Source organism: Protomyctophum parallelum (assembly GCF_964188405.1).
Source record: "Protomyctophum parallelum genome assembly, chromosome: 10".
Lineage (NCBI taxonomy): Eukaryota > Metazoa > Chordata > Actinopteri > Myctophiformes > Myctophidae > Protomyctophum > Protomyctophum parallelum.
Genome location: NC_139704.1, coordinates 39,830,062 through 39,857,660, shown reverse-complemented (window position 1 = coordinate 39,857,660; position 27,599 = coordinate 39,830,062). Strand labels below are relative to the sequence as shown.

Sequence of the window (27,599 nt, the reverse complement as noted above, 5' to 3'; positions counted from 1 at the left end):
AAAAGCATCGACCGCAAGGCACTGCATGTAAGATAACCGCTCCGAAAACGGGTTAAATACATTATACGTTTAACACGTACATAAAAGCGTTCAGAGGTATGCAAGCAGGGAACTTGCATACACACATGACATGAAGCAGGCTTATACACACCGCTATATAGTGTATTTATACTAAGGGATGATTTATGAAACATTTCTTTGTAGTTTGGTTTAAAATAACCTGTCTATAAGTTATCTAAGAGTTCGCCGAAAGTCTAGTTTTACCACGAATTGAACATTTTCATTATACATAATGAAATTATGACGACGTCTCAAAACACCGGGGATAGCAGCACGTGGATCATGGATGATTGATTCCCAAAGAAAGTAACGCCAAAGCCCAACTCTATAGTCTCACTCTCCATACCTTTCCAATTCCAGTAGAAGTGGCCGCCTGATGCTGTCTCGTTGAAAGATTCTTATCTACCATAAAAGCGATACAGTAAATGTGCTGTACTATTTTGGAATCGCCTCTTTTCCACACGGGTTGCTTGTGTATTGAGCCGTGTGTACTGTGTAGCCTACAACAAATTCTGCTCTGGATTTGTGTGTGGGCAACTCAATAAACATACATTTAGATCCTATCAATAAACTGTTTAATGTGTGCCATGAACATTTAACACTAATTATTATTTTCAAAGTATTAATATAAAAAAATGAAAGGCCATTATTCCCAAACTCCATTATTATATTACAGTGTTGTTTATTGTCCACCATGGTGTATTGGTGTACACTGCACTGGTTTGGCTTAATTGACAATCAAGTCAAATGAATCCATTCAAAAATACAATGGGAGCTTGTAGGCTACTGCACATTCATGTTACATCTGTGACTGCACAATGAATGCCCATACTGTAAGCACATGTTTGGTGGTGTGTCGTTTCAAATTAAGTCCATTGTAAATTAATCATTACTTTGCCAACTTCTATGAAATATATAAATATTGTAATAAAACATCCAGTGTTTGCTTATATATTCCTAGACTTTTTCATTTATTTATTTCACTTTCCTGTAATAGTAGAGCCATTGAGAGTGGTAGTAGTATCTAGTATGTGACACCTCAAAGCTTTAAATGTAGCCTAAATGTTTGTGTTGATTCTGAACTTAAACAGTAGCCTAAACCCGTTCTGAGATTTTGCGAAATTGCAGAAATCCTTTTTCGACAGATAACCGGTCATTATAAATGTGATTTTCCGACAGAAAATGCTGATGATGAATCGTATGGACATCAATATTCAAAATGGCCAAAGGAAAAACAAAACACGTGACTGGGCCTTTAAATGTGAGAGTTAATGTTGGTGTGGACAGCTAGTTTTCAGGTCAGAGGAGTTTCAGAAGGAGTGATTCCTTGGTAGGAACCTTTACAATCAGTGTGACCTTTATTTATTATAACCTCCATCTCTCAAAAACTCACATATAACATAGTCAATCATCTCTCCTTCCCTCAAAGTAAAAATAAAAAAGAAACTGCTGTCTGGTTATTGCCAGTATCCATCTCAGTCGTCAGAAAAGCTGCACGTTTTTGCTGTTGTTAGGGCTGGAAACCAGAATCCCATCGGAGTTGCACCCTAAGGAACAAATCTAATGCTAGAAAAACATCCCGGCCATCAACCAAAAATGACGGATTGAAAATAATGTCGAGCTATCTGGGGAATCCCCCACCAGACAAGGGAACAGACTGCATTGTTTTTCTCATTTATGTGATATATAGAACAGAAAGGAGGGAAAAATGGGCGATTTATTGGTTAGATAGGCGTATTCTTTCCCATGCACGAAAGAAATATTAGATAGTAATGTAGGGATCAAGTCAAATCATGACATTGTTCAGGGGGCTAGGTGTTCAAATATGTAACTCATCACGTGTTGGCGGCCCACTAGGTTTTCAATAGATCATTCGATGCAAATAAGTGTGGGAAATGCTGAAAGTTACCACATGAATATGTCAATGAGCACGGTGTAATTTGTGGTCTCTTAGCAGGGCGGCGAGATGAAGAAGCGGGGGGAGAGACCGTGCACTCAGAAGACCATCTCATTGCTCAGCCCCCTGGGGACGATCCGAGCGAGCGCATGTGAGAATGGTGTGCACACCATCCAGATCCTAATGGATGTCGCACCTGCTGAAAGGTACTGTACAACAGCCCGGTGTGTGCCGGTGACGCGATAAACAAAGGTGTGAAATTTACAGGCAAGACAGAATCCACTCCCGTGATGGAGTGCCGCCATTCCTCATCGCAAGCAGGGCATGTTTGTAGATCCCACAAGAAATATCCAGGAGAAAGTTGGGCAAAATATGAGGCAGGCAGACAAGAAATATGAGGGGCCCTAGAATATAGTTGGACTCAAAATTAGATTTGTGATGGCATGTGGTTGTGATTCTTTCCGGCAGTATATTTGAAATTTCAGAAAACATAAATAAAAATAACTGTTTATTATCCACGAGGGACTTGATTAGAGCCAGAGCCTGTAGGGTCAATAAAGGTCAAGGGGGGGGCACGGCATGCTACTTCCTGCTTATTTATGTTCCTTTCAAGTTGTGTACAGTACAGTACAGTTGTTCTTGAGTGTCAGCCTACATTCAAAACCAGAATATTCCATTAAAGTCTTGGCCCTTTCCATCCATAAACATTCCTAGAATGTCATCTGTCTCAGTGAAGTGATTCCAACTGATTAAAGCATCAGCATCAGTAAGGACTTATTCCTTTTTTCCCCCCAACAAATTCCCATTTCCAGGTCTACACTCTACATCTCAGATTAGTTTTGATTAGATTGAAATTAAATATCCATGTATCACAGATTCACATTTGATAAACTTGATTGGTTTGGGAAATTAAACTGGTTTCCAAACGCGCGCAGATAGGAAGTCATCCTTTTGAAAATGTATGGCAAATTCTAATTTATGGAAACCCATTAATGGTCTTGTATATTATACCTCAACATGTGTTTCCTTCTTGACTGTCTGCTATTTCCTAAAATTCATCAAGCAGTGAAAAACATTCCACTTGTTGTTAATGAGTTGAAGTGAGGAAATTAATAATATGGAATTTTGATTATGGAAGATGTCCTGCAACCATGTGCAAGCACCTTTCTCCCTCTCTTCCTGAACAGGGTTTAATTTGTGTGTTCAGGTTCAGTAGGAATATGCAAATTAATCTAATGATTCGCATCAGTAGATCATTTCTCAGTTTAATATCGTTTGCTATGTCGGTCATAAGTGTAGTTCCGATTACATCGCTCCCCTGTATATTCTCAAACGTGTGAGCTCAACACCATTAAACCAAATATTTTGATTTTATCGTGACCAGTTGAATATAATATTACAGTCACAGGATAGCAAAGAAGCAATAGCCAGCTCTGGAGTAACACAATGTAAACAGGCATTGAGACAGGCAAAGATAAAGTGAGAAAATATGGGCTTATCTTTGCAAGCGGCTTTACATGTAGATCTCACAAAAGCCTGCCTATAGCAGTAATAGTTCAGGTCAGCCATTTCCATTGATTTATTTATGACATACTAAACAAGGCTCTTTCTAGCTTTGGATGTGGTATGATGTAGGCTTAGCTAGTCAGTATGATAAATGGTCCCTGACAACATATTTTGGATAACGGAAATGGTTAAGGTTCATGCACATCACCAAGGAAGCCCCAACGTGTCTGAAAAGAAGTCGAAGCCTGGAAGCTTTTCATGACTGAATCCGCGCCTGCCTGCCCTGCCACGGTTCACAATTGGTTGCCGTCTAGCAGCGGGAGTAGCAACAAAAGCACTGGCGACATTGATAGATAGTTATTGATAAATGCCATTATAGCTACATAAACGCACTTGAAGCATTGCTTACACACCATGACCGTCAGCTCTTTCTAATAGAAACGTCTCAAGCCCCTTTTGCTTCCTAACTGATCTTAGGAACATTTTCCCTGAAATCAACCTCCTCCGCCAGTCTAACGACAGCCCTAAAGGCACTATCAGATGAACAAATTCATTACATCTCAACAACCCCTGTTGGGGCCTTACACACCAGCTCCCTGTTAACCAGCCACCACCCCCACCACCACCATCCCCCCGCCCCTTAGTTTAGCATGGTCATAGCGTTCATACAGAAAAATGATACGCATTTTGTTTACAGGAGATTACTATTATCTGAAATATGATGCTTCTCGTCTTCTTTCACACAAGAGTACAGACACATAATACGGAGGAAAACACAGGGCACTTTTTTATTAGGGTGAAAAATGAAAAAAGGGGCCGGACTTCTGCCCCGAGACATTTTTGTGGGCATATTATTTTACAATGCTTTGATCAATTTGTCTGTCAAGCTTGCTGAGATGTGGGGGAGCTGGAGAAAAGCAATTTAGCTTGTGAGGTCCTCAATAGAAATGTACTACAGGAGCCCGAGTGTGACATGTTGCATTAGAACCTGAGTAGCCTTTATTGCTAGATAATGTCGCGAGGCAATGCCGATATCAATCACTCTTTAACAGCTGGTATGATGTGTTTTTATGAAGTGGAACAAAATAATGCACGAGGCATTTTTCAAGAAAAATAATTGATTTAATTCAGTGGGTAAGGGATTTCTGCTTTTTAACAACACCACAAAAACAAACAGTGGAAATACAGACACTAAATATGCCAGGAGCCACTAACTGTTAAGAATAAGCTCTTTGCTTTTGCCTCTATAGAAAATTCTAATTAATAATACACAGATAAACAATAAACATTCTGTCTCATTTGCATATAGATATAAACAATATATTTCTGTATCTGAATTCCCAGCACACGCGGGTCACGTGATCTGCTGAAAATCCTAAGTGGCTCAAACCAAAAAATTATCATTATATTTCCCAAGCCATAAATCCGCCTTTTTTTCCCTCTGACACAAAGCCTTATAAATCTGTGTCTGATTTTTCACATTGCACATTGTTTTTAGTTAATGATTTTCATCTGTTTGTTGTTCCTGTGATAGCGGGGAAATGTACCATATGTTCCAGCAAAAGACAAATGATTAGCAAATGAAATTCTGGACAGCTGTCTGACTGAAAGCGTTTGGTTGATAGCATTCTGCTACCATAATTAGCTTAAGCTTTGGGTTAATTAACTTTCTACCTGGATATGCATAATAATAGCATTCTGCAGAAAGCCAAGAAGCTTCCAGTATATCAGCAGCAAAGGCTGGCTTTTTATTTTGTATTTCGGCAGCATATTTCAATTTCAAGAGGCGATTTAACTCGGGAGCATCGTCAAATATTGTAGATTTTACTCCCCAAGCCAGATAATTCTGAAACAATAGGGGTGTATTATGTGGCAGAAATGCCATTTCTGAATGTAATTAAAGCGGATGAAAGCAATCACCGATTTTTAAACGCTTTTGTCTAGCATCGGGCCTACTTGTAATTTAAAAAAAGAAAATACCCATCAGGAGGAGAAAGGAGGCAGGAGAACCCCCAAGTCCTTATATAAGAGGCTGTTGAGATTGAAGTGAAGTACAACAGTAATTAGTCTTTTGTATGAATTTGCTGGCCATGGTCATGATTAGTTAAGCATGTGAGGGGGAACTGCATAGCTCTTAAGGAGGAGGGTGTTAAAGTCTATTTATCACCAGTTATCCTCACAGCTTTCCATTATCACCGACAACACTGGATGTGCCTGAGAACCGCCTAATTGTTCTGAGGTGGAGTGTGTTTTTTTGTGTCGAACCCGTCGCCCCCCCACCCCTCCCAGTCACATTGGCATTCATATGCGGCCAGCCATTTTCCATCTATCCAGCCCTAATACCCAAGCTGTCACAACAGCTTTTACACACTACCGACACTGGTGTGAAATATCTGAGGTGATGCATTTATCGTTTTCTCACACTCATGTAGTGCTGTGAATCAATGTCCTGGTTCACGCTGAATAACATAGTATAGTAAATGTGTTTCCTGTGCGGGGGGCTGTTTATTTGATGTGAGCCGCACACCTTGGACCACATCAACAACTTTGGGACTTCTGTGTCTCTGTTTCGCTCTCCATCTCTCTGCACCGCTCGCCACCCGCCCCCTTCTCTCTCTCTCTCTCTCTCTCTCTCTCTCTCTCTCTCTCTCTCTCTCTCTCTCTCTCTATCCATCTCTCTGCACCGCCATGCACCCACCCCCTTCTCTCTCTCTCTCTCTCTATCCATCTCTCTTTCACACATGCTTTAGATGATTAGAATACATAATTTAAATTAGTTTGGATGGCTATGCTCAATTTTTAAATCTCTTAACAATTATGTCCCAACTAATAAGCTTATAGAATTGGGGAAAAGAAAAATACAAAACAAAAAACAGCGATGTAATAATATAAATTGAGATCTGTTCTCGATCACAATTCAACCATATTAATAAAGTAGGCAAAGACGTTCTGCTCTAGCTGACCCAGTATTTATAAATAAATGATTCATTGTGAAACGTGTAATGATATTCAGATCATTTTTGATATTGTCGTTAAAAAAAGGCGGCAGCCTTTAGAATTCTGTTGTTCACATTGTGAAGTACAGTACTCAGCTGCGTATTCATTAAGGTGCTGCTCCCACATGGCCCCGGCCTGGACCCATCTGCGCTCTGCGTTTATGCCTCTTGTCTCCCGGGACGGCCCCAATCAGGCTGCATGTGCCATTTCCTGTGTAAACCAACACCTGTGTAACACGCTACCTGTAAACCGCCCCCCTATACGCAGGCGAGGCACTGTCTGACATTCACTTGTCAATCGGATGAAAATCTTTGCGAATGCTAGTGTGTTATTTATAAAAATGGAAACCTCCTCGGTGACGACGGGCGCCGGTTGCCTGAGAGGGAGGCTGCGTGTGCTGGAGATGTGACTAAAAGTAGAGCTGCCGTGAATGTTTTCCCCCGCCGTCAACCCAAGAAGTTTCCCGGCACAAAGGGCGACGCCAGTTTGTTTTTTGAACTTGATTGGATTCCTGTATCTTCCCTGCACAGCAGGGTACAGTGTGTAACATACTAAGGCAATATGGCTATGCAGAGAGATGATGCCGCTCTGACATCTTGGAGAGGAGTACGAGTCAATTATGCCCAAGTGTTGTTCTTGCTTATCTTCCTGCGGCACCAAACAAGGATTTAGTCAAGGATTTAGGGGTGAGGGGGCGGTGGTGGGGATCATGGTAAGCGGTTCACAACAAAACACTCAAAACTCCTGGGAGCGGGCACTGATTTAAAAATAAATTACAGAAGACGAAGCGCTAACACTCAAGGGCCCTCAGCAGTGCTGGCGTACACAGGTGAAGATTAGCCTCCTCGCTAATCAGAGGAACAAGGCAGTAATTTGCTCCGAACACAGACAGTAATTAGGACTTGGTGACACTGGATTCCCATAATGCCTTTGTGCTTGACGTGGTCAAGTTTTGACAGGGGCTATCCATGCAGGGTCACCGTCCCCCCCAACGCACGCCCACAGTCTCTCGGCCCTCTTCAGTCGAGGCTCTAAAAGGTCCCTGCAGTTACAGGGGATCCCTAATGTACTTTACGTCTCCCTCACTGGCTCCTTACCATTCGGGGTAATTGGAATCTCTTACTGTGGCACTTGAGAATAGAGGCTAAAAATGCTATTTGAAACTGCTCAGTAGTCTGTTGTAGATAAACATTGCTGCGTCGAGGTGTGGATACTACTACATAATGGAGCAAGAGTTTAGGCTGCGGTAATACATGCCTTCACTGACTCGCGTGGTTAGCCAGTAGGGAGAAGGCCCTAATTGTTGTGTGCATTGTTGCCTACTCTGCAGTATTTCACCACCACCTTTATGTATTGGATTGAGCGCCGTGGCCTCTTCGGTGGACATTCGCTAATAAGAGTTGTTGGTTATCCGGAGAGCTGTTAATCTGGCCCCCGGATGTTTTCTTTACAAAATAACAGTGCGCGCCGCAACAACAACAAGGATGGAATAAAAAGCAACTCGTTATGGCTCAGCTGCATCTCGAAAGCTCTCGACTTTAGGGCCCGCCGCGTCCAGATAGGCATCCGGAATGATCTTCAAATGGTTGAACGGGCCCCATTTGAGCAAGTGGCTTACAATTGTATCACAGCCTTTGGCTGAGAGACCATCAGGATCTTGACATTCATAGAGACATGCTGTATTCCCCCCCCCCCCCCCCCCTCCTCCTTTTTAGTCATTTTAGGCTTTTTTCATGCTCTCTTGAGTCTTTGACGTCTCCGAGTTAAGTATCCGCGGCTATAAGGCTAGAGGAAAATATCGGACTGGTCCTGGCCCTTTCTATTTCATCCTCTGACCCGCGATGTTACCCATGATCGGTGAAGGAGAACTCTGACAGGCGGTGTCAAAAGTGACAGCCGATCGAGTCGGGATGAGCGCCATCACGCTTCACAGGATGGAGGCATGAGTTCAGAGTTTTTCCTCCTTCTTGTGCACCACACCATTACGCCCCCCGCCAGATTGCTATGATTCCTTTCAATTAGAGCTTGTGGTTAACCTGTTTCCCCTCTCATGCCCACCGTTGATGGAGGAAGTCACATTGAAGAAGTGGAGTTCTAACTCAGAGGTAGTGGAAAAAAGGGGGCACGGGGGATGGGGGGGGGGGGGGGGGGGGTCACTGAACTTCTAACTATATGCTAAAGGAAAGTGACAAATAAATTGTCAGCATGTTTTTTATTTTATTTCATATATTTTATATCTCAGATACAGTGTTGCCCGTGCCTTTTATATCCTTCTGTCTTTTTTGATTGTTTCTCGCAGGATGAATGATAACCCCCAAACAGTTATATAAATGCTCAATTCATTCTTTATATTAGAGTGAGAAAATAGGTAGAACTCCGAAATGACTCCCCACTTTACGGAGCAATGATTTATGGTAATTGGAAATTGATTGTGACAGGAGCACAATATTAGAAATTCTCTCAAATCACAATCTGCTATCAAGGGAAATATTCCTTTTACTGGCTGCAGCAATTCCTGGCTATTTCAGTATTAGTTTCTCATATCCTTGCCTCGAAGTAGAAAAAAAAAGTACTCTATGCCTGCCTAGCTATAGGATATGCTGTTATTCTAATCACTCAAAAGATAGGTTCATTCAACATTTGTGCATGGTCCAAATTTGAGTAGTTTAGTGAAACTGGAACATGGCCAGTTTAAGCACAGTTATTAAAAAGCTGTTCATAATAGTTGTCTTCCACATAGACGGGGAATAAAATCAAATACTGTAGCATGATGTTCATCTCAAGACAATGTGAAGATTGCCTCTCCTCTGAGGATTTCAATGTAATTGACGTGACATTTATTAGACATCTCTAATCTCTCATTTCAAGGGCACAATTTCTAATTTGCCAATATGGCCTTCATGAAGATCCTATGATGAGGTTTGAATTGTGCTCCGAGTGTAGTCACTGTACACAGTAAAATCCTCAATGTTCATTTTACTCTGGGAGTGTAATGTTTGCCCCAAATGGACTCTTGCGGGTAGTAATAGTGTACATGTAGCCCGTAGCGGGTCAGTATGTTTATTGGTTCAATGTTCTTCAGAAACAACCGTGGTGCTGGTGTCAGCGCTACCGCACCCAGTGTCGGTGTCCATTTTGTTGTTCACTGCCCGTTACATGTGCTGTGTCACGTTGACTTTTAACCACTTTTGACCTCCCGTCCCTATTTTGGGCATTCTTGTCATTTCTTTATGTTTAACAAAATAGCAAATAGGTTTTTAAACACAATATATTGCACGATCTTGTAGATCTACTATTTTTGTCATTCACCGTACAACAGAGTATATAGGCCGGGGCTTACGTTGTTAACCGAGCGAGCGATTTCTTTTTGGCGGGCGCATCCGTAACGGGAGCGCCGATGGGGAGTTGGGGGAAAAAAAATTAGCCGTGGTGACAAGTTTGAAGTGCGAGTCGCAGGTCAAAGGTGCGAAGCCTTAAGCAAAGGTGCGCTACCCTTTGTCCGGTAGATTGTAAGAGGCCTGCGGGGTCCAACAGGAACATTTCCACACACAATATCCCCGAGCTGTCAGTGTGCAGCGGCTGGAACATCCTCTCAGAGAGAAAACGGGGGGGTGTTGGATGGTGGGGTGCGGAGGGGAAGAGGTGCTGCTGCTGCTGCTGCTGCTGGTGGAGGGAGGGAGGGAGGGGTGTGTGTGTGTGTGGGGGGGGGGGGGTTGCTGGGAGGGAACAGTGGTCGGAAGATCGTTGCTGAGAGAAAGAGAGAAGTGGAAAGGGTTGTTGGAAGGGGGGGGGGTGTAAGTTGTGGAGAGCCAGAAGGGCTGTAGAGAGAGGATAGAGAAATAGAGGGGGGGGGGGGGGGGGGCAGCAGGAGAGCAGGGGGGTGGGGGGGGGTAGAAAGGAGAGACAATGACAAGTAGGGGCTGGCTGGGCACTCACCCATGCCGACAGAGATTGCCATGAGCCATGGCCATTGTTTGAGCGGGTCTCAGCGCAGGAGCGCTCGGTGGGCTTCCGAGTTTTTCGCCACTCGCCTATAAACTGCTGTGTGGTTTATTTAGAAATGAGAGTATTTACACCTTTTTACTGTATTTACACCCAGTGTTAAACGACACCCAGGAGATTTCCATCACGCGCCGGCCGCAAACTAGCAGGCGAGGAGTGGTTCCAACTGAAAACGGACCTGCTCAGTCATAACACTCAACAAAAAAAAACAGCTTCACATGTCCAATATAAAATGTTATTCAAACTGTGACCTGCAGGAGTGTAAAAACACTTAGGGCCATGTTGACTGAATGTATTAAGGCGGGGAGGAGAGAGACGGTCTGTGTGTTTAACAAAGTAAATGTGTATTATTAATACCATACAGGATAAACCAATTTTGAAAAAGGGCACTTAAATGGCGACATTATTTATTTATAAGTCCTGTACACCAGTTAATGGAATTGGCGCGGCATGCTTCAGATCCAGCAACACAGCTTGAGGTCCACTTTGCAGTAATGCACATGCTAAGAGAAGAACCTTCCCAGTAGGGTCTTTAAGTGTCAAATATGGGTCAGTCTGCTTGTCTTGACCTGGGGGGTGGTCAGCAGTTGTAGAGAAAAACTCAGCTGTTAAGTGATGCCAAGTCAACCGACGGCAAATTCCTCCAAGCGTCTTCTCATGCTAAGATGCATGTCCAAGTTTACAGCTCGGCTGGCCAACACCACTCTGGCCAAAAAAAAAAATCCACTTATTCTGTTCATGAACTATAAACTACACCCAAGCACGATTGAAAACCATTGTTGTGCTTTGCTCCCAACTTTTCCTGCAAAACTTGGCTCCAAGGCTTTTGAAAACTATTTTTCAAAAGCCGTTTTTTTGGGTTTGCTTTATTTTTCCAAAGCTTGTTTGAAGTAACTTGTTAACGCCTTTTCTCTTTGCTTATATACTCTATCATACTGTGCCTTAAATGTACTGTCAGGATTACTGTTTAAGCATACACTCAGAAATATCTTTAACGGCTCTGAAACTTGTCACAATGCATGTCAAAATAAGCCGCTCGTTTTAATGTGTAACTCCAGATTTTAAACACAGCACAGATTAATGCCTTGTTGCGACTCGACGCAAAATGATGTCATCAGTATCACGCATGCCTTCTCACCCGTGGCATGTTATTACACTCTCATGACACATTTTAATGCTGCTCGACCTGAGAATTCTTTTATTATGATTACTTATTCAACCCACCCCCCCCTGTCCCCCCATCCCCTGTTCCCACCGACTGCCCCTCGCCCCCCCTGTTCCATCCCCTCACAGGAGTGACGAGGCCCCCCTGCGCAGCTTGGTCAGCGACGGCCCAACGGCGGAAAGCGGCCCCGAGTTGCAGCGCTGTGTCGAATGGCTCCAGGCGTACTTCAGTGAGCCTCAGACCGCTGGGAGTCTCCCGCTCCCCGCCTTTCACCACCCCGCCCTGCAAGGAGGTCTGTCATGGATAAATATTTGCAGAGCCATGACTGGGATCAGGCCTTCACTCTTAATTGTCAGTTACATCACTTACACTCGCTGGCTCACTGTGTTATAATGAAGTATTTTATGGCTGAGGGAGAGAGGGAAGGAGAGCGAGGAGGCGGTGGAGGGGGGGGCGCAAGAGGGTGAGTGAGTGAGTGAGTGAAAGAGAGGGAACAGAACACAGAGCTGTAACTTGGTTCAGTAATCTGTGGCAGCTCTTACTACGCGTGTTAGTCTTGGCAAGCGTTCCCATGATTCTTGGCACATTCTTTGAAACTGATCGAATTCCACTCTTGACATTTTCAGACAGGAAGCTTTTTTTTAATGAGAACATGTGAATGGTAGTAAAGTTTGAATGAGCTTATTGTTGGCTTGACCAGTCACCTACGGCAAGGAAAACGAAAAGAGAGCTCCCAAGAATGGACAATTAGTGTCCTTTCAACCAGAAGTCGTGACACCAGAGTATATGATTGGAGGCATTGAGTGAAATTTGAGGAATTAATTATTAGTTGACGTGGCTTTTTTTTTGGTCATGGAATTATCTGGGCCTATATACGACTTATTTGTGAAATCATTTCTGTAGGCCTACTTCTACAGTTCAACGTTGCTTTTCTTTACACTTGTTAGCCAGTTGAACTTTATTATGCGGAAATCCTTATTGCATTTTAACTTTAACATTTTCAGAACTCACTTAGGCAAGAAATCTCACATACACGGGGGAGAGAGAGCAAAAAAAATATAATATATGCATTTAACAATTGTGCCTCTCTCTTCCCCTGCAATCAGGCCTTAGTTGCTCTCTAATTTCATGCAGATCTGCAGTGCTTGAGTGATGGCATTTTCAATGAGCAGGTACTCCATTGAGACCCAGTATACAGCTATGGGTCCCCCGATCCCACGCAGGCAATGCAGAAATACATCAGGACCAATTACGATATCAACTTACAGTGTGATTCCCTTCACCACCAAGTGCTTGTGTACCAGCCCCAGGCTCTTTCAAATCGCATCTCATCTGAAGTCTTTTGGGTTTTAATTAAATTTCAGGATAGATGGAATTCTTCATTAGTACCTGATCTGAATAGGTGATTGTGTACCGCGGTATAGGCTCCTCTCTCCCTCGCCTGTTGTTTTGGGGGATCGGTAAATACAGGGTTTAAGCTCGGATTGCTCTCAGTAGTCTAAACCACAAGACCACGCCAGTGTAAAAAAATGTTAAATGTGCACAACAGGAGTATTCATCTTTTGAGGGAAGAAAAAATGATTCATTTCGTTTGTTGTTGATTCACAAATGCTAAAGGAGTAGCATTGCACTTAATAATGAACAAATTCCCAGTCACTCTAGTCATGCTGCCTAGTGTGTGCATGCGGGGGAAGGGGGACAAAAATGTAATCAGGTCATTACAATCTATATGACAACCAACTATTGTTTGCTCAGTTATCTTGTGGGAGAACGCGCATGTCGCATAGCTCTCGCACACGGCGGTTGTCATGTAATATTGAGTTGTGACCTTCACTTGAAGTGTTTGCCATGTTTATTTACACATTTCTGACAAAACAAGCCACTTTTCATATTAGCTGTCACCGTATATACCTGGTGCTGTGGAGGTGACATGAAAGGAGATGTGAGACACACTTTTATATACACCCCTGACTGTCACACACACGACATCAAATGCAACTTTGGTCGACGGTGTTAGAGCAGAGGTGCCGGCGCGCATACACGCGCATGAGCACGTGCACGTGCTGTGTGTGCATGTGGTTTGTATGTGCCCGTATGCGTGCACATACGCCCACACATTCACCTCCCCAAAAAATAAAAATAAAACACAGACGCCATCGCGCACTCTTAAAGCAATGCATATTCTTATCTCATTAATTATACATCCATATGTAACAGACGAGAGGATCTTAGTCTTGGTAAGCGGCACAGGGAACGTGTGAGGGGGGGGAGGGGGTGCGGCGGGCGGGCTTGAAGGGGGGAGGGGGGGTGCTCTTCAAAGCCCCAAATGACTAGATTCTTGCAGGGATCCTGTGCCTCCCTCTGTGCACGGCGCAGGGTGAGATGAGACGCTCACCGGGACTCGCCCCTGTGATGTGGAGAAGGAATTAGGGAAATGAACGTTTTCAGAATATCGAATAATCAGAGAATCATCAGCACCCTGTCAGCCTTCAAAAGTATGGATCCCTCAAAGACTCGAGAGAGACACTTTGACTGGGAGTCAGTCAGAGTCTTCCCGCCCATTAGAGACAAAGGATAATGAGGGCGGCTGATTTCTACTATTGTCTTTTTATTCTTACAACCGCGCCGAGGTGACTGTCAGCTGCAAATCACCTCCTATCATTAGGAAGGCCAGCCAAATCTAATGTATTCTTTTATTTTTAAGCTACTATATATGTATGTATAAGTATGTATGCGCATATATATCATTGTGTGTGTGTGTGTGTGTGTGTGTGTGTGTGTGTGTGTGTGTGTGTGTGTGTGTGTGTGTGTGTGTGTGTGTGTGTGTGTGTGTGTGTACCGTGTGCACACACACACACACACACACACACACAAACACACACACACACACCAATTCTCTCTCTATATATAATATCATATCCATTCCTGCTCATCGATTGTGCTCTGGTTCAATCTGGCTTGTCCAATGGCCCTGTCACCTGGCCTCGCGGTAGGTAATGACCTGTGACATAATCATGGGACGTCTGTAAACCTGTAAGTGGTACCTCTCAACTTTTATTTAAACAATTGACATCACTGCACCCCTATCTAAAGAGGGTCCTGACCCCAGACACACCGTATTAAGCCCTTTATGAAGTATGGGGCTCGGGGAGCGCTCTCCAAATCATTGCTGGTCACCTCAAGTGACCCGCGTGGAATCTCTGCCTCCGATGCGGCTGAGGGGCAAAGTTCTTTAACCCCTGTACTTGTGGATAAAAACCACAGACACTTTTAGACCTTTTATTTAGTGGGCCACGTCCATCTGAGAGAAGCGACCGCTCCGGCTTGGTGCATAAGGCAGCGGTTCTCAACCTGTGGCCCGGGACCCACTGGTGGCCCGTGAGGATATTGCAAGTGGGCCACCAAATGATTTAACTAAACACTTAATACTGTTTATAAAAAAGTCAAATAAATACAAATTAAAAACCTTCATGATATGTTTTGGTTAAAACCTTGAAAAATGACTTTTCATTGTGATGAATAGGAACTTAAAGTATTATTGATCCAAGCTGAAGCTAAATCCATTGATTCATCATTCAAAATAAACTGAAAACGCAGTCCAGTTAACAGCCCAGTTAACCTAAATCCAGTCAGCTCACCCATTTCCGCTGCCGTGGTCTGGTGGGTGGGCCGCTTTTGAGATTTCCAATTGGGCCGTGATCCAGAAAAGAACCACCAGTGAGAACCACTGGTGTAAGGTATACATCCTCCTGTAGCCGCTCAGCCTGCTTGTGGGTAAAACTGCTGTCTTGTTGGCGTGACATTGACTTTCGCGGCTTGTCAATAATGTTCGCATCAATGGGGATTTGTCATAACCATGGACTGGGCATGTTGTCATTTACCCACCAGCGACGCCAGAGACATCAATATGTACCACACGCATCATGTGGCCAAATCCATGCGTTATGAGGGAGAATAATGCATAAAAGAAATTCCAGTGGTGCATCTTATCTCCTCATAACATTAAGTCTGTCGTCTGCGTAAGAGCCCGTCATCTCGTTGACAGCGTGATTATTACCTGAAAAATTATTAAACAGTACCTACGGGCCTTGTTCAAGACAAAGAACTCACATGGGTGCGCATCAATCAAATGTATCCCCTTTAGGTTTTACACTTATTCCCCCCAGTTTAGGCAAATTGCCTTGTTCGCGTGGCTTTGTGTAGCGGAGAGTGACTATAAGGTAGCGAGGGGAGCCTGGGGAGCAAAGGATGTTCACTCTGCGGAAGACAGTCAGGGGTGTGACATGTTTTCACACAATGCCAATTTAGAAGGATTTCACATAGATCACTTGTCATGTGCTCTTTTAGACCACATAAATGAGAGAGAATGGGAGATCACTAATTTAATTTTTATGACCGAGTACATGTATAGACTGGAAGAATTCCACCCTAGCTCCCCCCCCCCCCCCCCACCCCCACCCCCCAAATAACTAGACTATTGTTCCCCTGTCTTGTTCACCGCGTGCGACGAAGTGTTGTTCACTTGTCTGCACAACTTCACAACTATGTGTAGCTTCTGAGGTTTTCGATATGTCGCTTTCATATGCACGCTGTCTTCTCAGTCGGTAGTAACAGTCGGAGCTATACAAATACATGCCTCCTCAGTCACTTTCTGGTAATCCCGAATAAGATAACATCGCAGCTAAAGTGCTAATGAAATCAAAGCCGTTAATGTGGCGGGTTAAGCTGGAGCTGATTTGAAGAATTCCGCCATTTAAGTGAAGATGATATAATGAATCGACTCTGAATAGAAAGCAATTAAAAGGACAAATTGGTCTGATTAACCTCAAAGTCATCCCGCTGCCACAAATGGTATGCAACATTCAAATTATTATTATTAAAAATCTGGAGCAGATTCACAGTCTTTTTGGCCCCTCTTAATCCTTTTAAATGAATGAGCGAACTTTTTTAATTTTAGCTTTGACCTCTCAAACCATAACCTAGATTTTTCTGCTTTCGGAATGATTTTCTCACATCAGCTATACTGTATTGTGTTAAAAGCTACTTCTAAGGTCAAACTGGGTAATGGTATTATGTATTTACATGTTTAATGACTATTCTAAAAATAGTGAACAGATAGGATGAGCTCGGCTTAATTTACGTTCTGACAAAGAGTTTGACCTTGCCAAATTTTTTTATAAACAACATAGAAGACATTGTCTTCACAGGACATACAGTACAGTAATACAGAACGCATGTTCGGCCTATTGACTGAAATGCAAACGCTGCGTAAAACCTTTGGCTCCTGTTTGAAAATACCACCGTACATACAGTATATACAGTATATATTTATATATCTTTGGAGCGTGCGTCGTCCACATTGTAACTTGACAGGTCTTGTCATCAGCTCCTCCATCAGCTGTCTCGGTGTGATTGATTAAATGAGGTTCTGTCTCTCTCTCCGTCTCTTTCCATACCCCCCGTCGACCCCCCCACCCCACCCAACCTCCACCCCTCCCTCCCTCCCTCCTCTCCCTGTCCTCCGCTCTCTCTCTCTCTCTCTCTCTGGCGTGTAGACGCGTTCACCAGCCGCGTGCTGCACATACTTCAGAGGCGTGTGAAGTGCGGAGAGACGGTCTCGTACAAACGGCTGGCGGAGATGGCGGGAAACCCCGGGGCAGCGCGAGCTGTGGGCGGGGCCATGAGGAGGAACCCGGTGAGTCTGAGGGTTGACGTTTGATTGACAAGGCCTCTCTCTCTCTCTTACTTTGTTTGGTCAACAAGGGAGCAGAAGAAGGAGATTTTATTTAATTTCATATTTTAGGATATGTGTTTTGAATTGAATTGGGACTTTCTTTGACCTTTACCTCACGACGTGTAAACACACACACACGAAAAAAGATGTATTCAATAAAGCAATGAAAAATGTAGTTGCAAAAAAGGACATTAGAGAGATACTTTCATGTATTTATATTTTCTATTTCCACATAATAATTCCATTATAAGCAGTATTTCACCACAAAACACAAGGTGCTGTGGATTTTCAAGTGGTAAAATGTCTATATTTGCATTGCTTATAAATCTATTAATCTAGAGTCCAGTGCCATATGTTAAACTGGTATTAGATTATGAATGCCTAATATCTGCAAGTTCCACTGTCGAAGAACCTAGTCCCCATTAACCCCACCATGGATGCACTCAAACATTTAACCCATTTTGACCTGACATCAGATTCAAAAAATGTCTGTTTGAAAAGTACAGTTTTCTGAAAAAACTGTGTTTCAGTCAGTCAGTCGTTCTTCGATTTTTCAAAAATAGCAGACCTACAAGCTCGTACGAGCTTGTAGATCTGCTATTTTTCAATAGCTATAAGGCATAACATGAAACATTCCTCTCACATAAACCAATCTGTGAGAAGTGAGAATATGAACTATACGACTTCCTGCCCATGCCTTGTTTCCACCTCTTTCTGTATGTTGTCGTGGTGGGTCTCTGCCCCTTGTTCCTTTTGCTCACGCTTCCTTCAGTGTGTACAAAATGGAAGGCCTTTTGATCAGAGCATTTGATCAAAGCCAGTTTAGCTCCGCCCGTGTACTGTAGTGATATCTGCACCACCGGTGTGCTGTGTGTGAGGCAGAGCACAATACCTGTATATGTATACGGTACCCATTCAGTACACAGGTGTAACAGAGCCAGTGGTAGAAAAGGTACTGACATTTTTTACTAAAGTGTCAAATACTGTTGAACTGCAATGTAGAAATACTATACAATTCCGGAAAAGTACAAAAGTATTGGGTTTCAAAATGAATTTAAAGTACCAAAAGTAGAAAGTACTCATTATGCAGAATGTCACCATTACAAGTTTTCAAATGCATACAAATCTTTTTTTTAAATAGCAGATCTACAAGCTCGCAGTGAGTCACATTGTGGCAAATTGTGAGCTTGTAGATCTATTATTATACAGTATATATATATATTTTTTTTTAATGGCCAGAATATATAGGGCTGAAGTGGTTCATGTGTTTTTGAGTGGTGCAACCACTCCAAGGAACAGCAATGTCCGTGTTCACCTATGTGGCCATGAGCACCAGTATATGACTATGAGTACCAGTAGGGGGCGCTGTTGTGCCAGAGAGAGAGAGATAGTATTAGTGCTGCACTGTTGCCTGCTAATGAGAGAGAGAGAGAGGAGAGGGGGGGGGGGGGGGAGAGGGGAGTTGCACCACTCAGTTCACACGGGTGTGACTTTTGTAATAATACCGGTAATCTACATAGTAACTAGCAAATGATGTTTTCAATTAATTTTAGTCTAGTAAAAGTATACAATATTTAAGATGGAATGTAGTGGAGTAGAAGTAAAAGTATTGAAAATTGGAAATACAGTAAAGTAAAAAAAATACCTCAAAATTGTACTTGAGTAAATGTACTTTCCACCTCTGAACAGAGCACTTCACCTACCGTATGTAATGTATAGCTCCTTATACAGAGATGGAACACAGCACAACGCTAGTCTGGCATAGCCAGAACTTTGGTGTTAAATATATTTTTTTCCAAGGGGCGGTTACAAACAGATTCCAACGTCACAGCAAAAAAAAGTCTCAGTTTGAATAGTGGGCTCCGATTGGTCACCCACAACTCTGGGGTGAGCAAAATGTAATTCAAACTGTGGTGTGCCAGACCAATCTCCCCAGGGATAATTTTTTTTCCTGTGGCAGATTTGTCTGTGTTCCCAGGCTAGCACAACACCTGTTAGGACTGCTCAAATAGTGCAAAAAAAGTGAAATATTCATTGATTCATGGTTCAAGATTTGTATTATACGCCTACATAAGAGTCAAATCCTTTGGTTTTGTAATAAACAATGGCAAAGATATAATGACTTTTCCCAGCCCTTTATTTCCGATGATTAAACAAATGGGTCGTATTGTGTTAATGGAGACACCACTGTGTCTTGCACAATATTTGTTGTTTCTCCAGACTCCTCCAAACCAAGGTGTTTCCAAACAGCAGCATAGATGGTACTGTACCTTTTTTGTGGACCAATGGCTCTCTTTCCCCCATCTTGGCTCGAGCAGAACTAAACATGCCACAGCCGGGGGTAAGGTGGCACAGTCGGTAGTGCTGCCGCCTCACAGCTAGAAGGTCCTGGGTTTGATTCCCACTGGGGACGCACGCCGTGGGCGCTGGGGGGCGTGTTCCCTCCTCCGCGTCATCAGTGCCCATACCCGAAGCGGGGTTGGAGAAAGGGCCTTTCTGTGTGGAGTTTGCATGTTCTCCCCGTGTCCCCCTAGGGTAGGTACCCCCACAAAAAACATGCAGTAATCCTGGTCTCTAAACTACCTCCCCCTGGCCAGCTGGGGTGCCTGATGGAGGGGAAAGAAACTGGTCAGAATAACGTGTTCCTTCCACACGCTATGTCCGGCTGGGGGAAACTCCTCCCTGTCAGGTGAAAAGAAGCAGCTTGGACTCCTGCATAGAAGGTCAGTGAGGTCAGTCATGAGGTCAGTCCGCTGCCCCCCCCCCTCCCCCCCCCAGGTTGGCAGACGAGGTGTAGCGCCCACTATTACATTAGATAATTGACACCGGGAGAAAGAAATGGGTTGGGATAAAAAAAAAAAACATGCCACAGCCTAGTCTCACGGTAGTCAGACAATATATTTAACGTCTAAGTTATTGATGACGTAAAATAATGTGGCTGACCACGTCTTAACTGACTGACCACGTGAGACTATAGCCAGTGTAGCCACGGCCTAACTGACAGTGACTCATTTCTGGTAAAGACACAGTGCTTTATGCTAGCGATAGAACCAGGCGCAGTACTTTGTATGTACAAAACAAATACTGTACATTATGCACATGTGGAAAAGAACAGTGCTTGTACAGGGCTGGAAGCGGCATATAGTACTTTATAAAGAGGTGGAAGCACAGAGGTAGTCCCTAGACCTCCCATACACAATCGTGTGCTTAATGTTTTTGCCGTGGTGTAAGCAAAGTGAACTTCCACGTGTCCCCACAGTGCTGTGTGCTTCCCTTGGTGATACATGTGTGTGTGTTTTAAATAAACACTTTAATATCTCAGAATAAACAGACTGTATAATACATGGAAATTAATAATAATGGCAGTGTATTTTTGTATGCGTTTCATGTGAAGCACAGGGGGTTTCTGTGTGCATGAAATGTTGCTATACAAGTAAAAGTTTGAATTGACTGGACTTAGTAAAAAAGCAATTTCTGCATCGAAATGTGCTCATTTTTTATAACGCAGTCATCACTTTCTACATGATGCATTACCATCATCAACCATGTGACCGTTGCTTCGAGAGGGACGTCTAACATGCCCACTTCTTACTGACGTTTCTTTCCATTTATTGGGTAGTGGTGGTGGTGGTGGGAGGGGCTGATCCAGAGTCAGATTGTCAGTGTCAATTACTTGTCAGCAGCAGCCAGTCCACTCGGGCTTCAGCTGTGAAAAGCTCAGTGTAGCTGGATCGATCCTCGCCTCTCTGTGGCACTTGTTTTTTCACCAGGATTTGAGTATTGATAAGCCTGGTGCAGGGGCTCCTGCCCCCCCCCCCCCATCCGCCCCAAGTGAAGAGGCAGATCCTGAAGGCCTTGAGGGTACCCTGCTCTATCCCTCCAAACCCGGGGAACAGTATTGATCTGAATACTGGAGCAGTATTTCTCTGTCTGCAAGGTTAATCTGGGGCTCGGAAAGTTTTATTGCTGTTGATACGGGAGAGGGTTTAATGATGGATTTGAACCGAAACGCGCTGGATGTCCAGCCGTTGTAAAAACCGGCCAGAGGCACGGTGATCAAGTCACGGCACCAATCAATCGAAAGACTCGACTAATAAATGAAACTGGAACAGGATAGTTTGCGGCACAATGGTAGGATGGTCGGGGCATTGGTGATGTTTTTTGCCCTCGCATACATTTTGAATGTATGATCAGGAAGGCATACATTATGTTATGCTCTGAAATGAATAAATGCTGTAACTCAAGCCCCAAATTGCCACTATTGTTAACGATGGAAGTGTTTTCAGCTTGCTTGTTTAATCCTTCTCCAGCCATTTAGTTTACAAAGAACTCCGGACCCCCCTGGCAGTCGTCTGTAACAAGAGTAAACGCTCCAGCGACTTCCTCCTTTTAATGATCACAGGGTTATCAGATCTTAATGTTGACACCCTCTCGATTGAATATTCATCCTGCTGGTGTTTTTTGCCCATTAATTTTTGATTGCTGCTTTCCTTTTACACTATTAAATTGTAAAAAGAAAAAGAAGAAACATTTTTACCCAAAGACCAAACAGTCACCCTCGATGTAGATTTGTTCACGATCAAACCAGACACTGCTTGCATTGGCTTTTTTTTCCAGAAAGAAAAATGCAGATTCATGATTTCATGAACATTGTGGTTGCTTGTACGACATTACATTTATGTGGTAAATGTGGGATTCCTCTATGCATAATGCATGTCGTGTAGTATCAGCCTCAAACATTTGGGTTGCTGTCAACAAAAATCTGTGAGGCTTAAAAAAATTGTCTTATTTTGATGCAGCAGTTTTTTATGCAAGTTTCATAATTAGGATGTAGTGTTTATTTACTAAAACTAGCACGTTGTCTCTGTTTTACATTAGAAACATTATGCCATTATGCCAAACATTACATGTGAAGTTGTGAACTGGTACCACTTGTAGTGGTCCAGTCTTTTTTCTGCCTTTCTGTTGCTAACTTTTTCTTGTTTATATGACAATGAACATTTTGTCTATTTTGAAATAAACAGATATTCGCATAAAGCATATGCTCTGTGTCTCCTGGCCACTCGAACGCATTTCGAGCGCCGACTGTATCATTTTCTGTCCCGGTGTCCCCACTTATGGCATTCTGTAATTACGTTTTCTCTCCCCAATTTCCAGGTTCCGCTCCTTATCCCTTGCCACAGAGTCATCTCCAGCAGCGGACAGAGTGGGGCATACATGGGCGGCAAGGGCGACCATTTGAAACAATGGCTGCTCACCCATGAGAGGAGAGGAGGGGAAGGCTAAAAACCCAACTGTCCTTCATTTGGTACGCGCGCACACACACAGACACACAAAGCCAGGTTTTTTTATTGCACAAAACAGGGCCGTAAAGTTTAGCGTACTTGGCACGCACCGTGGAACAACTGGAGCTACTTGTAAATATTCAGTTTATGTTCTCCTTTCTTTTTTTTTCCTTTTCTTTCTTTTTTTACTCTAAGAATAGAGATGCTGCATCGTTAATGTGATACAGAGTTGTTGTGGAATTAGAATGTACAAAAATAACTTAAACAGAGAACAGTAGGAATTACAAACACCTACTCCCAGGGGCCTCTGTTGCATTTGCCAGATATTGCTGGAATGTTTTTTCTAAAGAATTATTATTCCCTTAAAAATATGTCTCTAGCACTGTTGTTGCTGGGTTTTTTCACCCCTTTTTCCTGAGCAGAAATAGTCTTTGTAACCATCGTTCGTTATTTAATTTCCTGCCAAGTGAATGCTTTGTTCAACATCCAGTGATAAAGGCTCTGAATTTTACAGCTACCAAGCTTTGTTGTGAGCCGTTTGTTTTGTCTTCGTTTATATCTCATTGTCTGCCCTCGCCTTATAGCCACCTTAACAGCAGAAGTGGCGACGCGGAACACAATACAGTATATATATGAATATCTTTTTTTTTTTTCTCTTTATTTCTTTTCTTTTCACAAAATAGATCTACTAATTACAAAATCGATTTTTGATTTAAAGTACTTTGGACTTTTCAATCTCGTACTCTCGCATTTTAATGTTATTTAATTTATAAATAGCTTTTCCTGTGTATAGTTCCCTCCCTTGCGCAGTCTACCAATTATGAATTGCCCTGTGAGTGTTCTGCCTGCTACAGTGTGTCAGAGCTCCCTCCTGCCTCTCAGTAGAGCGTTTTCCATTAGAGGGCAGTGCAGAACGGGAAACAGAAATCAACACTTCAACCTTGGATTCTGCCAGCACATTTCATCTAACTTCCAATGCTCATAATATTATTTCATTTTTCATCATTTATCATAATAACCCCATTTGATCTCTCAGAACAGATGAGTTATTCTTACTGACAAAAGACCATGCCAAGATCCAGCCATGGAATTCGGCTTTGGTAAAGAAAATAAATAAAAATTATGTAAGATAAAAAAAAAAGAAAACACTTTAAGTCATTATTTTTTACATTGACCATTACAGCAGTTGGTGAACTGCTCACTTTCACTTTCCGTCCCAAATCTATGATTTCCCTTCACTTTCTAGCGTCATTTTCAGGGTGACCCGCGCTGGCCCACGGTTATTCCTCTCCCATGTAGCCCCTAATAATCCCCCTCTCCGAAAATAACCTCCACTCTAACCTTTACAGAACCAATTCAATAGGCCCCACTCGCTGAATACATTTGAACCGCGCTGCATTTTTCTTCTTCGTCGTCTTCTTCTTTTTTTTCTCTTTTTCATGAATTTCTTACCCTATCAGCTCCGTTCGGATGTCTGCTGCCATGCCGCTGGACTCCCTCGCTCTGCCATTGGAGCACACGATCCCAGCATAGATGTTGAGGCAGCAGACAGGCAGATGAAGAATGAGTCTCAGTCTGTGGTTTCACAGAGGGGCTAATGATGCCTGTGGTGACTACAGGCTACCGTCAGCCCCCTAACGAAGGGAGCTGTGACACAGCCACAAGGGGTCCCATTTAAGGCAGGCGCACTCTGAAGTGCACTGTAAGCACCCTTTTTTTTATTACGCTCATGGCTAAGTAAATTCTTTTGGAGAGTGTCGGCGCAATGTTTTACGGCTAAAGATACTTCGATGTACGCCTGTAGAGTTCTGCTGTTGTTGTTTGTTGTTGTTCACGGCGGTGCTTTGAAAGATAGGAGTCCACCGTCAACCAGCAACTCCCAAGTAAATTGGCCGCGTTAAGGGCTTGGGTATCAAAAGGAGTCTCTTCGGAAAAAAACATTTTTTTGATATATATTATAGTTTTTTATTCCTAAGTGTCTGTGTGTCTGTGTGTGTGTGTGTGTGTGTCTCTGTGTGTGTGTGTGTGTGTGTGTGTGTGTGTGTGTGTGTGTGTGTGTGTGTGTGTGTGTGTGTGTGTGTGTGTGTGTGTCTGTGTGTGTGTGTGTGTGTGTCTCTGTGTGTGTGTGTGTGTGTGTGTGTGTGTGTGTGTGTGCGCACGCACATGCACGCGCATGTGTGCGCAGTTTACCACTACCGTGTCACGCTGGCTCCGTGATAAAAAGGAATTAGATTAAAAGAGGCTCTGACGATCTCATCATCCGCACTGTTAATCTCGGTGAAACCTTTAATTTTGCCCTAATATCTGCTTCCATCTCGGCGAGGAGCGCGCACGCACGTGCATATGCACGAGCGTGCGCCCGTGTGCGTGCGTGTCCACGTGTCCATGTGTGTGCACATGTGTGCAATGTGTATGTCCATATGTGTGTGGGTGAAGAGGATGATATTGAGTCTGACTTCATAAATCACCCAGACACTGATAAACTCCCCATGCACCCACACACCGCTAATGGGCAACCCTTAAGGAGTGTGAGTGTCTCGTGCGGCGTTTGATTCAACATTTATTAACCCCCTCTCACACACACACACACACACACACACACACGCACGCGCACACTCGCACGCACACACACACACACACACACACACACACACACACACTCACTCTCACATATGACACACACTCAATTGAGCCCCGGAAAGAGCACGCGGCTATGGTTGGTGGCATTCACAATGTTAGCGCTGGGTTCTGACCTGGCCAGGCTGTATTAATCACGCCTCATAGAAGCAAGGAATATTTTTTGTGGCTTTTTTATGCAGGCGGCCCAAAAACAAGCAAAGTGTTTCCTACCTATGCCGTTTCTTTCCCTTCTCATAAGTTATATCCTGTCTCCCCACTTCCCATCTCATATCCTGCCAACCCGTCCTCATTATAGAGCAATTTTCTGCCCCCACATCAAATACAAACACACTCTCTGGCACTGCCATCTCTCGCACTCGTCCTTGTCTCCCTGTGTCATACATCTCCACTCATAATTTGAACATTATATCACAACCTAGACCCTCTGGTAAAAGTCACAGCCACTATAATGTGGCACAACTTGTTCCTGTTTCGGAACATTTGAGAAACCGCACGTTCGGTTGCAAGGCTCCAAAACTAACTTAAGCTGCGATGCGACGCGTTGTGAGCTGGTAGATCTGCTATTTTCAAACGATTTTTATACATTTTATACTTTAAGACACCTTGTGAAACGGATATTTTGCATAATGAGTATCTTTTGGTATCTTTGATGCCATTACTTTTGTACCAGACTTTTACTTATAACAGAGTATTTCTATATTGATACTTTTACTTAAGTAAAGAAATACTACTATAGTATACTTTTTCCACCACTGGTAAAATATAATAAAGCAGTGGTTCTCAATCTCTGTCAGGGTTCCTTGACTGGGTTCCAAATGGACTCTTACTGGTCTGTAACTCTGAGAGGTGTACAAATGGAACCAAATGGACCCTTACGGCAATACATTTAGTTCCATTTATACACTCTCAGAGTTATTGCAATCTTTAGACATTTTGAAATGAAATAGTTTGCGCACCACTGTAATAAGGGGGGGATGGGGGGGTTAACTCACACAGCCACAAGCTGTTGGGAGGATAGGTCCAACAGTCAAGTCAGACAGACACGGGGATAGCAAGATAGGCAGATATCAGACTGGGGCTTGGCTACGCTATCAGGTTTCCCCCCCCACACCCCTCTGTGTCTGTCTGTCTTGTCCGTCTGTCTGCCGGGACGGCCCAGCCTCAGAGGCCCTGACACTAGAGGCACCACGCAGCCAGCCACGACAGCTGCTGCAGCACCATCTAATACCAGCACAGTGCGCGCCACGCCACGACTACAAAGAGAAATATCATTTCAAACATGCCATACTTTGATGCTCTTGTAATGATCTTTGTGTTTTGAGAGAGGGGTATGGAGGATGGAGGAGTCGTATGGTGCCTCCTTTTTTTTTGTTTCTTTTAGAACAAAGAGACCCCCCCCCCCTCCCTTTCAATCGAGTGAAGTCTAGGAGAGAATGGCTTTAAATGGGAATGCAAAAGAAACCCTGTTACAGTAGGTGGCTGTGTGTGTGTGTGTGTGTGTGTGTGTGTGTGTGTGTGTGTGTGTGTGTGTGTGTGTGTGTGTGTGTGTGTGTGTGTGTCTGCGTGTGTGTGTGTGTGTGTGTGTGTGTGTGTGTGTGCGTGCGTGCATGTAACCTTGTGTCAGTATGTCAGTGTAACCTCTTGAACTCAGCCGTTGGTCCGGGGCTCTCTAATTAGGACCGTCTGATGAATGGTCATACATTACGTGAGAAGCGAGCGAGCGCTGGCCGAGCGCGAGTGTGTATTCTTTCACGTATCAATCCATGACTCTATAGGCCGGGTTGTCAGCGCGGTAAGGAGAGTGTCTCGGACTGGAGAAAGTGCAGGTCTAGCCTTGGTCATGTTGACGGGGCGGGGCGGCACTTCAGAGGCTCCAGGACCCCATGGCACCAGTCTCCCCAGTCCCCCAGACAGACTGGGAGCATCTGGGCTCTGTCAGCGCCTCTGGGCCCCGCTAGACTCCCATCTATATGACGGGGAGAGAGAGGAGTGCATTGGATCAGGGAGAAAGGAAAATATGAGCGCCGGTGCCAAATTCTTCAGCCTCGTGCAAAATGCGTTCTTGCCCAATTAGAATATTTTACGTGCGTCTGCGTGTGTGTGAGTACATTAGTTTCTGATAACAGTTGATGGATTCATTTTTCCTACGAGGTGAAGTGGTGTGATGGATGTGTTGCTGAGATTAAACCCAAAGGGGTCATGGAAAGTGTTGGTCTACTTGATTACTTGTGAGCCAATTAAATTTTAATTTCAGTAGTGCAGCTAAAAATACTTTATTTGGGTAAAACATTTGTGATGGGTAAAGATTAGATT

General features: G+C 43.6%; 1 protein-coding gene across 1 annotated transcript; it reads left to right on the top strand.

Moving 5' to 3' along the window:
* LOC310865245 (methylated-DNA--protein-cysteine methyltransferase-like) lies at positions 1–22,658 on the top strand. The gene is made up of 5 exons (XM_083774273.1): positions 1–27; positions 2,018–2,163; positions 11,756–11,919; positions 17,183–17,322; positions 22,519–22,658. The coding sequence occupies exons 2-5, from the start codon at positions 2,027–2,029 to the stop codon at positions 22,645–22,647; spliced, it is 570 nt and encodes a 189-aa protein (XP_083630399.1). The 5' UTR covers positions 1–27; positions 2,018–2,026; the 3' UTR covers positions 22,648–22,658.
* The last annotated feature ends 4,941 nt before the right edge of the window (positions 22,659–27,599 follow it).